General features: G+C 41.7%; 1 protein-coding gene across 3 annotated transcripts in view; it reads right to left on the bottom strand.

The window, feature by feature from the left end:
• Positions 1–12,732, bottom strand: part of RHOJ (ras homolog family member J) — a 113,774-nt gene extending 101,042 nt beyond the window's left edge. Inside the window, exons 1-3 of one of the 3 annotated variants that reach the window (XM_077938031.1) lie at positions 12,565–12,732; positions 10,692–10,730; positions 1,212–2,114 (exon numbers count right to left, since the gene is read on the bottom strand). In XM_077938031.1, coding sequence (XP_077794157.1) covers positions 1,212–1,389 — 178 coding nt within the window. In that variant the 5' untranslated portion in view covers positions 1,390–2,114; positions 10,692–10,730; positions 12,565–12,732. 3 annotated transcript variants of the gene reach the window in all.
• Between the last annotated feature and the right edge of the window lie 310 nt (positions 12,733–13,042).

Here is a 13,042-nt window from a genome sequence, read left to right as displayed (position 1 = left end):
CTGCTGGGAGATGGATACTGTATTCACTGTGGTTCTCTCCCTGTCTGCTGTGTAATATTTTCATACATCATATAAGTGTTGGGGGAAGCAGTGACTTAGGTGATGGCTTAGTTCTGGAAAAGAAGCTACTTTCTATAGAAGGAGGATTTCAAATGGCCACATTGCCAAGCAGACACTCATGCTGGTTTCCTGTGGGCCATTTCCCCTTTGCTGAACCTGACCCAAAGCCAAAATGAAGGAGGAGAAATTTTCCATTCACAAGGTCTCAGATCTCTGATAAAGATCGTTATGATTAAAAAGTTATAAAATGTAAGCTACTATAAGCTTGAAAAATTTCATTAACTTGCTTTTGATAAACTTAATAAAATTTGTTTTGGAAATTAAGAGAAAAAGTCAGAATCAAAATGGAAAAATTTAGATAATACTATCACCCAGACAAGTACACCTACAAACTTTAGAACACTCAAAAAATAAAAAGTCCCCAGCAAGTTGTGACTACAGTGTCTTAACTGCCATGCTTTAAAATATTTTATGTGCATTTTGTCCTTTCAGGACATACTTTAAAATAATTCAGATTTTATTTGTATTTTTACTTTTAAAAACATGTTAATTAAACATTTTTCTTTTAAGATACAGATTGCCTAATACATATTTAGAACCTTTTAAAAACTCTCCCCCAATCTACAACCCCAGGAAAATAAAACTATAGTATTACAGCACCAACTGTTTTAGAAAAAATGAATGTTTTCTTAATCTTAGCATTTTCATTTGTAAATGGCATGAGGTGAATACGCAAAGAGCGGCAAGAACAATCCTTTTACCATTTGTGTGTCTAGTGGTGGTTCTTTTTTTGGCAGAAAAGAATTGTGATGCAATTACACTGCATTTAAAAATGTTCATAGTAAAACTTTAATGAATCTTAAGGCAAATGTTGAGTAAAATCTCTGTCCCCCAAATCTAGAAGGCACGTCAGAGTATTTTCCTGCCGTTACCCATTCGCTTTAAGGGAGAAAAAGTGTTACCATACAAATTGATGCACAAATTGTTCTACCAACAGTCAAGTCCTGGGTTGTACACTATGCTAAACTCCCTGGTTACTGCCAGGCCCGCACCCAATACTGACATTAGAAATGAGCCAGGCCCCTCTGAACTTAAGGTATCGCCTCCTGCATCGTTTATCTGGATGCAGAGAGTTTCCCACTTTTTCTTACCTGCATAGTGGTCAAACACAGTGGGCACGTATTCCTCTGGGAAGGCATCGTTGGCGTAGCTCATCAGCAGGCAGGTTTTCCCCACGGCACCGTCCCCCACCACTACACACTTCAACATCTTCTTCTCGTCGTTGCCCCTGCAGCCGCAGCTGCCGTCAGTTCCCTCTTTGCAGTTCATTCTTGCGGCTCCAGCTGCTGGGGACTCCTGCTGCTGCTGTTGCTTCTCCTGCTTCTTCCAAAGCACATGAAGCGGCGGAAAGCCAGTGCCAGGCTTGAATTTACTCTGTCTGACTTTGGGTACCTTGGATCATACAGACATGTCCGAGGCTGGGATATGCCCTGTTGCTTACCATGCTGGTAAAGAAAGGTAACACACACTTGGGGGAGTTATGAAAAGGGTCTGCCCCTTTCCGTTCTCAGTGTGAGTTAAGAAACCCTTATTTTCACAGAATTTGAGGGGCTTCCTCACAGCCTAGAAATTTCAGCAGCCTGAGGGTTTTACTCTGCTCTCCCTGTCTCCAGCCTGGCAAAAGACACGGTGGAATTTTGCTAAATCTTTCTCATTTTCCAAGTCACATCTAACATGGAGGAAAGCTGGGCTTTTTAATGGAGTTTTTTCCCCTTGCTTCCTCCAGCTTGCCGAGTGTCAGGAAATCATGGGTTTCCTGCTGCATTCCATATTAGGATCAGTGGGCTGAGGAAGGCTGCAACAATGGGAGCTCTGTGTGTGTGTGTGTTTGTACTTCTGGGGAACGATGCCAGGACATGGAGTGGGAAAACACTAGGGGTCCCACTGCAGACTCAAGCTGTCAGACTTCCTGTTTCATCCGCTGCTTGTGAGGCTGTTCGCTTATGGCTGGCTGGGAAGAAGCTGACTAGAGGATGGAAACCGGGGATTACTGCCTGCCACAGAAACAGGGGGAATGGTTAGAATGAGCAGAGAGAACCACACCAGCAGTCCTAGGATAACATATGACATCACTCTTCACTGAGTCACTAGTTAAAAGCTCTTCAAACTAAAAACGAGCAGTTCTTTACTTACTTAAATGAGAAACTTGAAGCGATTCTTCCCAGAAATAAAGAAGAAAACCTTCTAGAGTCACATCATTTCAAAGAGAAAAATGTTTGTAAGTTGTAGGTGTAACATGCATGATCAGGTTTATAAACTGCCACATGTCTGGAATATGTATTCCAGACACAAACTTATTTTTATGATGGTAGCACATAAGAAATCAATCACATGTGGGATGTTTGCATTCTCTTATATAGTGGATGAACACACACGTGCTTGGCTCATACATAACACCCTTGGACACGAGAGGGTATAGGATGGCTTTTTGGTTTGTTTAAGGCCCTCGATGTTGTTTTTACTTGGATGTTTTGCTTTTTGATTTAGTCTTCTCCCCTTGGGTCAGACTGGTCCTCTTCAATTACAAAGGAGCCATGGGCAGCTAATTTATTTGTCTGTTCCGTCACTCAAAATGAAGCCCCTTTGAAGCTCTGTATTTGATTAATGTGCTTGGTCTTAGAAAAGAAGTGGAAGTCTGCAAATGATTTTTGACAAATGGGTCAAAATGAGGGAACTCTGTTTTTTTCACTTTCAGTTTTCGAACATTGATTTTGAAGAATTCAGATTATCCAATTGTTTGAGAAGTTTTTTGTCTTTGTTTTTTTTGGTGAGGGGTGAGATGGGAGAAAAGTCTGTTATAGATATACCCACATATCATCTATATGCTGCCATATAGTAGGTATAGTCTTAAGTTTCTTCTGTTTGGGATTATAGTAGCATTTATCATAGTGCTTAGTGTCCAAGCCTTTCTTTCCTATAAACAGATGGTGTTTCAGTCAGGTTATGGTGTATCAGTCAGGTTATGTTGCAGTAACAAACAATCCCTGAAGCTAAATGAGTTAACATATATGTATTTATTGCTCACATTGTGTCTCTATTGTATATTGTTATCATCTTTATTCAGGGATCTAGGCCGATAGAGCAGTCATATTGAGAATATTGATGATCATCATGGCAGAGGAAGAAATGAATATGACAAAGAGGTACTACCCCCACGACAAATTGAATATTTATGGAGAAAAAATTTTGAGACATCCTGTTGACTCTTAAGGCTTCCTCCTGGAAGTGACACTTGTGCTTATATTTGTTGATCAAAGCCAATTACATGCCCATGCTGGGCTCAACAGGAGGGTCAGAAGCATAATCCTACCATGTATCAGAAAGGAGAGGACCAAATATTGGTGGACAGCCTGTGTGGCAACCACAGATCATTTAGCTGAGGTTTTATTTGCAATATGGAAGTTGAATTGTTTATGTTTAGTGCCATTCTGAAGTATTTGAAGACACCTATGACTTAATTTGATTTATATAATTTTATTCTCATTTAGCCTACTTGGAACACCTAGAATATGTGATAACAAAATTAGAATGTGAAAATTTGTGTTTTGCTTCTAGAAAAGAGGCTTGAGTCTGAAAGTGGCAGCCTAACAAATCTGTGCAGATGAAAGAGTGATTGGCAGTGATAAGACTTCATCCTGAAGATGAGCACAATCACTTTGAGCACAATGAGCACAATGATGATACGTATTTGGCAGGACTTTGAGAAGGTTCTTCCTTTGACTTTGTCCCTGAGATTGGGCAGTGAATGTGGCACGGTACTCCATTCATGGAGTTATAAAACATGCCTGTCCACCCTGGTCAACTAAAAGCTTTTATCCCAACACTACAAACATGCCCCAACTCAGTGAGTCCTTGGCCTAGGAAAAAATTGTGAAATTGGATTGAGGTGAAATTTTGCTATGTCTACGTATAGCCTAAATCTTATGCCATCAGACACAGACATTTAAGTCCATTGTGATTTCTATGTGAATGGAGACATCTGGGAGACTTGAAGTATCTAGTTTTAGATCCTTTACCTCTAACTCAAAGGATTGGTACATCTGCCAGACTGGATTATATGCAAAGATGGGTTATGACCATTAAGAATGTTGGCTATATTTCTCAAAACAAACATGGTTTATCACTGTTTACTCCCCCTGCACCAAATTGAATATTTATGGAGAAAAGATTTTGAGACATCCTATTAAAAGGGGCAAAAAGTTAAAATTCTTAACATCTCAGCCTTCTGATTATGTGGATCTTGTTGTCCATGTGAGACTAAATCTTTTTAAATTTTAAAAAATGGAACTGAACCAGAATAACAGAATCTTAAAATAAAAAAGTAAAGACAATTCATCGTCATTTTTATAGGTCCATGAGTCCACAGAACTCTGATTGCTTGCCCGGGTAGCATGGTCAAGAATGTCCTTCAATTCCAAAGGTTGACAGGTATGCATTTAGAAGTGGCATGAAGACCATTTGCTAAAATACTCTTTACCAGATGCCTGTGCTTTTGAATCTTGGGCCATGAAAATGGTTGAGTGGTGGTTATGTAGCCATTAATTATTTGGTTTACCTCAAGCACCAAGCTTACACAACTTACCAGAATGTGGTGAAATCTTTTTGGGTGATATTTTCTGCTTTTTCCGAGAGATCTTAATTCCTTGGCTCTTTCTTGTCCTCTGAGCTTTGGCTTCACACAAATTTCCCCAAATGCCAACAGGGCATTTTTTGTGTAAAATTCTGACTCTTCTTATTGCTTTCAGTTTTATTATGACCTTAATAAGACAGCCAAGTCTTCACTGCCCACCTTTTTTTTTTTGTGCTTGAAGCTAGAAGTTACATAGGGAAGTAATGCAATGAGATCAGATACTCTGATTCTGGATTAGCCTCTATGGAGGATATTGTTTTGACTCCAGTCTTAGGAACATGAGATGTGCTGTGATTCTGATAATTCTAGGATGCCCAGCCTCGTCATGAGTTTCCACTCCAGAGAAAGCCCTTTCTGGGGCTAATGTGAGAGTCCGGCCTTTACTGGTAATTGTTATGAATCAGGATGGGTTATGTAGTTTTAGGGGTTCTGACCTAAATCTCCCACTGACCTAAACCTCAGCATCAGTAGGGGCACTGCTAAAACTGAACAGGCCATCCTAGGACTGGTCTGGACTGGAACCACCCCTCCCCCAAGGGAAGTGAGTCATTGCTGTCAGGGATGCCCATGTATCTGCATTTTTCTTCTGTGAGGCCACCTGCACCCAGCCTCTGGCTATTGTCCATGTCATATCATGCTATATATCACACATCACATCACATCAGCTACATTTTCTTGGACATGATCTTTTTATAATTCCAGAAATGACTTTCTTTTTCTTATTTGGAAGATTTCTGTTTTTTTCCCCAAATCTCTTAATTCTGAGAGATGTAGGTGACTTGCAAGCCACAGGCAGATGGGACGTCTTTTTCCTTCCTAGGAAAGAAGAGGCTGATTTGGCCACTAATGGTAAAGGTGTATGTGTGTGTTTCTTCTGCATTTCATTATTACGTCCCTTAACTCTGAATACAAAGCCCTGTCTCTGAGGAAGAGAGTCCTGTGGTTTATCTGACTTTTTTTGTCTCTTTCTATGGGAATCAGGAAATTAGAGACTTTTAAGTTCCCTTAATGCAGAAAATCTGAAGCTAGGTAACAGTTTAGAAATAACTTTCCCATTGATTCCTGATCTTCTGATTGGAGGGGTATGCTTTAGAAGGGAGAAAAGTTTGGTATTGAGGTAGTCTGGGTTGTTCCTCCACCAAGGCCACAGAGCAGGAATAGCTTGCAGAAATAGCCATCTTAAAGTCAAACAAAGATCTTTGGTGGTGACTTCCTCTACTTAGTGATACGGGTCCAAAAAGGCTAAAGTCATTGGGTTGGTCATCGTCTGGGTGGGCAAGCATCATGTGTCTGCCACAGGCTGAACTTCCGTGGATTGGAAGTCACAACCTCTTGTCCTTTTTTGTATGAGGGATCTCTTGGGAGAGTAAGAAAGATTGGTGGAAATTTTCCACTTCTGCTAGGAAAACAACTAAAAACTTGCCTTCTATTTACAATGCTCTGGTAGCATCAATGTCATTAAAAATTAATATATAGATGGAGGACTTGAAGGCCTCTCAACAGCAGCTGGGGGCATTGTGCTCTGCTGTATTCAAGGAGGCATTTTGGTTATTGGACTGGATTACACAAATACAAGTTTCCCTGAGAGCCTGCTGGTTGCTGACCAACCCGTTGTTGGTGAAGCACGAAACGTGGAAAGAAATGTAACTCTACCGACTGAAGATGTCTGCTCAGGTTTCATTAACAGCTCATTTGCTAATTACTTTGTATCTAGAAATCATCTGTATCAGAAAAAAGAGAGTCACGAAAACTACCAGGGCTTGAATGAGACCACAGCTCAAGTCTCAGATTTGATAGAGACTGGGAGAAAAGATTTAGGGACCAACCCTCAATGGGATAAGTGGAAGAAACAGTCGTTGGCTGGGGAGGAGGAGGGGGTGAAAAACACCTTCAAACAAACCTTTGAAAATCCCCAGGACAAAAGAAAAAAGGGAATTAAATTCTTCCATGTTTATAACCCCAGTAGCCATAGACAGAAGGTGGATGGAGCCACACATGGCCTTCAGGTTAAGTGCCCCAAAGACTCCTACCTTATTATTAAGATGCAAAATTCTTGCAAGGTGTTTATTTTCCAGACACACATTTTATGAAATCTCCTTTTATTGTTTTCCACTTCATGATTGTGCTGATTTACAAAAAGCACTGTGGCACTTCAACAAGGTGAAATAGTGGCTTTTAATTTGTTTCTACTGGTTTTGGCCATATTATATATGGAGATTATTTTGTATCTTTCCTCACTTTTCAGAAAATTTGAAAAATTATAACTGATTTCATGAAATGTGTATCTCTTTTATCTACTCTGGAAGTGGAAAGGTAACTTATTTTCACTTTAATTTTATGTGATAAAATATCATTTTTACTGACTTTCATGGGAAAGTAGACAATACGGTTAAAATGATTTGGCCTTTGTAAACTTCACATATGCCCTTTGATCCAGTCTTTAGGTCACCCTTCTATATCAAGGGGAAGATGATCCTTCTTCAAAGCTATCCATTTCCATAAAGCATTCATGGCTAATTCCAGTGACAGCAAACCTCGGGTACTGCCGTTTGTTTGTTATCTGGAATGAGGAGCCATCACAGTAATATCTGCCCACTCTTTAGATACCCAAAGGCTTATTTCTGTTGTATTTTCATTTTTTAAATTATGTCTCAAGATCTTTCTAAACCTCAATTTCATTGAATCTGGAGAGGACTTCTACAATGATCAAATCTAACTTCCCAAATAATAAAGAAAATTTTCTTAAAACATGGCTTACAGGCTGTGTCCTTCTCATGAATACTATTGTTCACTGTGTAAAACAGCAACAACTATTATTTACCATTTTACTATTCAGGATGTAGTTGGCTCTGTAGTGAACATTAATTGTTTTTGTCTATGATCTATTTCCTATTTTGGTAATAGCACTCCAATTTCCCTTTGAGGAACCCCTCTGTTCTACCTTTAGTCCAAATTGCTCAGCAGGGGCTGGCCCCACTCTCTGATCTAGGGCTGGATATGTAATTCAGGTTTGGCCAATGTGAATTATTGCTGGAGCTTTTGCTGAAGCTCTCTAGAAAGAGATGCTCTGTTCCCCTGGAATTCCTCTCCCTAAGGATGACATAAGCTGTTGTTGGGGCCATCTTTGCCACCAGGTAGAAAGAGATTGCCTGATGCCGATAATGACGATAATAGAAGAGTTTATATTTTTGAACTCATTTTACCCAAAACCTAGGATGTAAACATTATTCTTCTTCTCATTTTTGTAATTAAAAAAACTGAAAGCAAAGTGAAGTCAATGATAAGGTTAGTGTAAAACAGCTAACAAGTTCTAGACCCAGGATTCTAAATCCGGCAACGTACCGCTAGAGCTCATGCTTTTCACTGCTACATCACAGAAAAACAGCTGAAAGACAGAGAAAAAAGATACCTAATCACACAATTTGAGCCCTGGGACTTGGATTTCCCTTTCGAATGAGGCAATTCATTCCTTTTTTGATCTAAATTCATTTAGGTTAGATACTCATTACGTGCACTTGAAAGAGCCCTGACTGATACATGAACAAAAACTGAGGAAGTCCTGGGAACTGTGTTTGGTCATGTGCTATTTGACACAATGCATATAGAGATGATTTGCTTAACAACTCGATGCTTGCTTATCAAAACTATGAAAGGCTGGAGGAAAATTCTGGGCATATGTGATTATAATTTGAGTTGATTTTTCTCTTCGAATCTATTGTTTGTATTTACATGATTAAGACCTGGATCCAAGTCACTTAAGCCCTCACTTGTGTAGACTTTTGAGAGATCTTTATCAAATAATGACTTTTTGTCTTTTAAATAAAAAATATATATATTTATCCCACATGTCATAAAACATAGTTATGAATACATAATAGATTTAAGGAACAAAATTGGACCCCAACTAGCTTAAGCTAAAAGAGATTGTTGTAGTGCACTTGGGCTGCTATAACAGAATGTCTTAGATTGAGCAATTTACAAGCAATAGAAATTTATTGCTCACCTGGACCCTGGGAAATCCAAGAACAAGACGCCAGCAGATTCAGAGTGAGGTGAACTGAAAGAGACTGGGAGGAAAGATCTGGGGACCAACACTCAGTGGGATAAGTGGGAGAAACAGTCGGGGCTGGGGGCTGTTATGAAAAACACCTTCAAACAAATCTATGAAAACCTCTAGGACAAAAGGAAGAAAGGAATTAAATTCTTCCATGTTTATAACCCCAGTAGCCATGGACAGAAGTAGGTGAGGGCCTATTTTTGTTTTGTTTTGTTTTGTTTTGTTTTTGAGACAGAGTCTCATTCTGTCACCCAGGCTGGAGTGCAATGGTGCCATCTTGGCTCACTGCAAACCTCTGCCTCACAGGTTCAAGTTATTCTCCTGCCTCAGCCTCCCAAGTAGCTGGAACTACAGGCATGCACCACTACACCTGGCTAATTTTGTATTTTTTTAGTAGAGATGGGGTTTCCCCATCCTGGCCAGGCTGGTCTTGAAATCCTGACCTCAGGTGATCCACCTGCCTTGGCCTCCCAAAGTGTTAGGATTACAGGCGTGAGTCGCCACACCTGGCTGAGGGCCCGTGTTTTTGTTTTTTTTTTTTTTTGAGATGGAGTCTGGCTCTGTCACCCAGGCTGGAGTGCAGTGGCGTGATCTCTGCTCACTGCAAGCTCTGCCTCCTGGGTTCACGCCATTCTCCTGCCTCAGCCTCCTGAGTAGCTGGGACTACAGGCACCCGCCACCACACCCGGCTAATTTTTTTTGTATTTTAGTAGAGACGGGGTTTCACCGTGTTAGCCAGGATGGTCTCGATCTCCTGACCTCGTGATCCGCCTGTCTCGGCCTCCCAAAGTGCTGGGATTACAGGCGTGAGTCACCGAGCCCGGCCTGAGGGCCCGTTTTTATAAGATGATGCCTTCTGTGTGTCCTCACATGACAGAAGGAATGAACAAGCTCCCTTAGACATCTTTATAAGGGCACTAATCCCATTTGTAAGGATATGACTTCATGAGGATGCTCTCATGACTTAATCACCTTCAAATGTCCCTACCACTTAATACAGTTGCACTGGTGATAAGGTTACAACATATGAATTTTGGGGGGACATAACATTCAGACCATAGCAGTGATTTACAGTCCTGTAAGTGAACATTCCAGGGAAGCTGGCTTTTGGGTTTGGCTGATCTAGGATTTGATTTTGCCACTAGGATTTTTTCTTGGCTCTCACTTCTGGGTTGGCTCCATCCTCAAGCTCTACAAGTGCGCCTTTGGCATACCAGTCACTCCTCCCACAATGGAGGTAAGCTTCTCATCTTCAGCAACCCAGCTCTGTAAGGAGGAGAATGAGCATCTCTACATTTCCTGAACAAGTGCTAGGTTTCTCTCTGCCTTGCTTGGGTTAGGGGAGATGTGTCGATGGGTTTCAGTCAGTCAGGCCCCACTTCTAGTGCCCACTGAACCACAGAAAGGGCACCCGAGGTGGGACCTGATTGACTGAAATCCATCAGCATATCTCCCCTATGCTAAAAAGGAGGGATGTGGGTGAGAGAGGAGACTCCAGATATTCACGTTAGGAGGAGAGTGAAAAATATTAGTAGCAGTAGTAATAATGATGATCATGATAATAATGGCTAACATTCTAGTACTATGTGTCAGCATATATTAACATATTTAATCCTTACCAAAACTCTGAGATAGGTATAATTAAGGTGTCGTTTTACAGATGAGGTAACCAAGACACAGAGGTATTAAATTCATACAGCTAGGAAGTGGCAGAGCCAGGATTCACACAAGCCCTCTGGCTATAGAATCCATATTATATACTTGGTGTATTTGTCCCTTCTCAAGCTGCTAATAAAGACATACCTGAAGCTGGATAATTTATAGAGGAAAGAGGTTTAATTGGCTCACAGTTCAGTCTGGCTGGGGAGGCCTCAGGATACTTACAATCATGGTGGAAGGGGAAGCAAACACATCCTTCTTCACCTGGCAGCAGAAAGGAGAATTGCTGAGCAAAGGGGGGAAAGCCTCTTAAAAAATCATAAGTTCTTGTGAGAACTCACTATCACAAGAACAACAGCATGGGGGTAACCACCCCCATGATTCAATTACCTCCCACTGGGTTCCTCCCACGACATATGGGGATTATGGGAACTATAATTCAAGATGAGATTTGGGTGGGGACACAGCCAAACCATATCATTCTGCCCCTGGCCCCTTGCACATCTCATATCCTCACATTTCAAAACACAATCATGCCTTCCCAACAGTCCCCCAAAATCTTAACTCATTCCAGCATTAACCCAAAAGTCTAAGTCCAAAGTCTCATCTGAGACAAGGCAAGTCCCTTCCACCTATGAGCCTGTAAAATCAAAAGCAAGTAAGTTACTTCCTAAATACAATGGGGGTACAGGCATTGGGTAAATATACCCATTCCAAGTGGGATAAATTGGCCAAAACAGAGGGGCTACAGGCCCCATGCAAGTCTGAAATCCAGCAGGGCAATCAAATCATAAAGCTCCAAAATGATGTCCTTTGATTCTTTGTCTCACATCCAGGTCACGCTGATGCAAGAGGTGGACTCCCACCAGCCTTGGGCAGCTCCATCCCTGTGCCTTTGCAGGGTATAGACCCACTCCTGACTGCTTTCATGGACTGGCATTGAGCATCTGTGGCTTCTCTAAGTTCACAGTGCAAGACGTCAGTGGGTCTACCATTCTGGGGTCTGAAGGACAGTGGGCCTCTTCTCAAAGCTCCACAAGGCAGTGCCCCAGTGAGGACTCTGTGTGGGGGCTCCGGCCACACATTTCCTATCTGCACTGCCCTAGCAGAGGTTTTCTATGAGGGCTCCGTCCCTACAGCAAACTTCTACCTGGACATCCAGGTGTTTCCATACATCTGCTGAAATCTAGGTGGAGGTTCCCAAACCTTAATTCTTGACTTCTGCACATCTGCAGGCCAACACCACATGGAAGCTGCCAAGGCTTGGGGCTTGCACCCTCTGAAGCAATGGCCTGAGCTGTACATTGGCCCTTTTTAGCCACAGCTAGAGTGGCTGAGATGCAGGGCACCAAGACCCAAGACCGCACACAGCAAGGGGTGCCTTGGGCCCAGGCCATGAAACCATTTTCCCTCCTAGGCCTTCAGGCCTGTGATGGGAAGGGCTACCATGAAGGTCTCTGGCATGCCCTGGAGACATTTTCCCTATGTCTTGGTGTCTTGGTGTCTTTGGCTCCTCGTTGCTTATACAAATTTCTGCAGCTGGCTTGAATTTCTCCCCAGAAAATGCGTTTTTCTTTTCCACTGCATTGTCAGCCTGCAAATTTTCCAAACTTTTATGCTCTGTCACCTCTTGAATGCTTTGCTGCTTAGACATTTCTTTTACCAGATACCCTAAATCATTCTCTCAAGTTTAAAGTTCCACGGATCTCTAGGGCAGGGGCAAAATACCGCCAATTACTTTGCATAGCAAGAGTGACCTTTACTCCAGTTCCCAACAAGTTCCTCATCTCCATCTGAGACCACCTCAGCCTGGACTTCATTGTCCATATCACTATCAGCATTTTGGTCAAAGCTACTCAACAAATCTCTAGGAAGTTCCAAACTTTCCCACATTTTCCTGTCTTCTTCTGAGCCCTCCAAACTGTTCCAACCTCTGTCTGTTACCCAGTTCCAAAGTCACTTCCACATTTGCAGATATCTTTACAGCAGCGCCCCACTACCTGGTACCAATTTACTGTATTAGTCCATTCTCATGCTGCTAATAAAGACATAGCTGAGACTGGGTAATTTATAAAGGAAAGAGGTTTAATTGACTCACAGTTCAGCACGGCTGCGGAGGCTTCAGGAAACTTACAATCATGGCAGAAGGGGAAGCAAACACATCCTTCTTCACATAGTGGCAGCAAGAAGTACCCTGAAAAAAGGGGGAAAAGACCCTTATAAAACCTTACAGTAAGAGAGCTCACTTACTATCATGAAAACAGCACGAAAGTAACCACCCCAGTGATTCAACTACCTCCCACTGGGTCCCTCCCGTGACATGTGGGGATTATGGGAACTATAATTCAGAATGAAACTTGGGTTGGGAGACAGCCAAACCATATCACTTGGCTGTATTAAGAATAGATGGTGGGTCACAAACAATGGGTGGTTCTGTGCTGAGTTTTCACCCTCTGGTTTTAATCTTTGGCTATTTATTTAGGAGCCAATACATGTAGCAGTGTTTAGTGATATGTTCTACAATCCATGTCTCCTGTAGGTTTTTTGCTGTATCAGTTTCTACTTTGTACTTTAGG

The sequence above is a fragment of the Macaca mulatta genome, chromosome 7, assembly GCF_049350105.2.
Source record: "Macaca mulatta isolate MMU2019108-1 chromosome 7, T2T-MMU8v2.0, whole genome shotgun sequence".
Lineage (NCBI taxonomy): Eukaryota > Metazoa > Chordata > Mammalia > Primates > Cercopithecidae > Macaca > Macaca mulatta.
The sequence above is the reverse complement of the archived record's forward strand: the minus strand, read 5'-3'. Positions and strand labels throughout refer to the sequence as shown.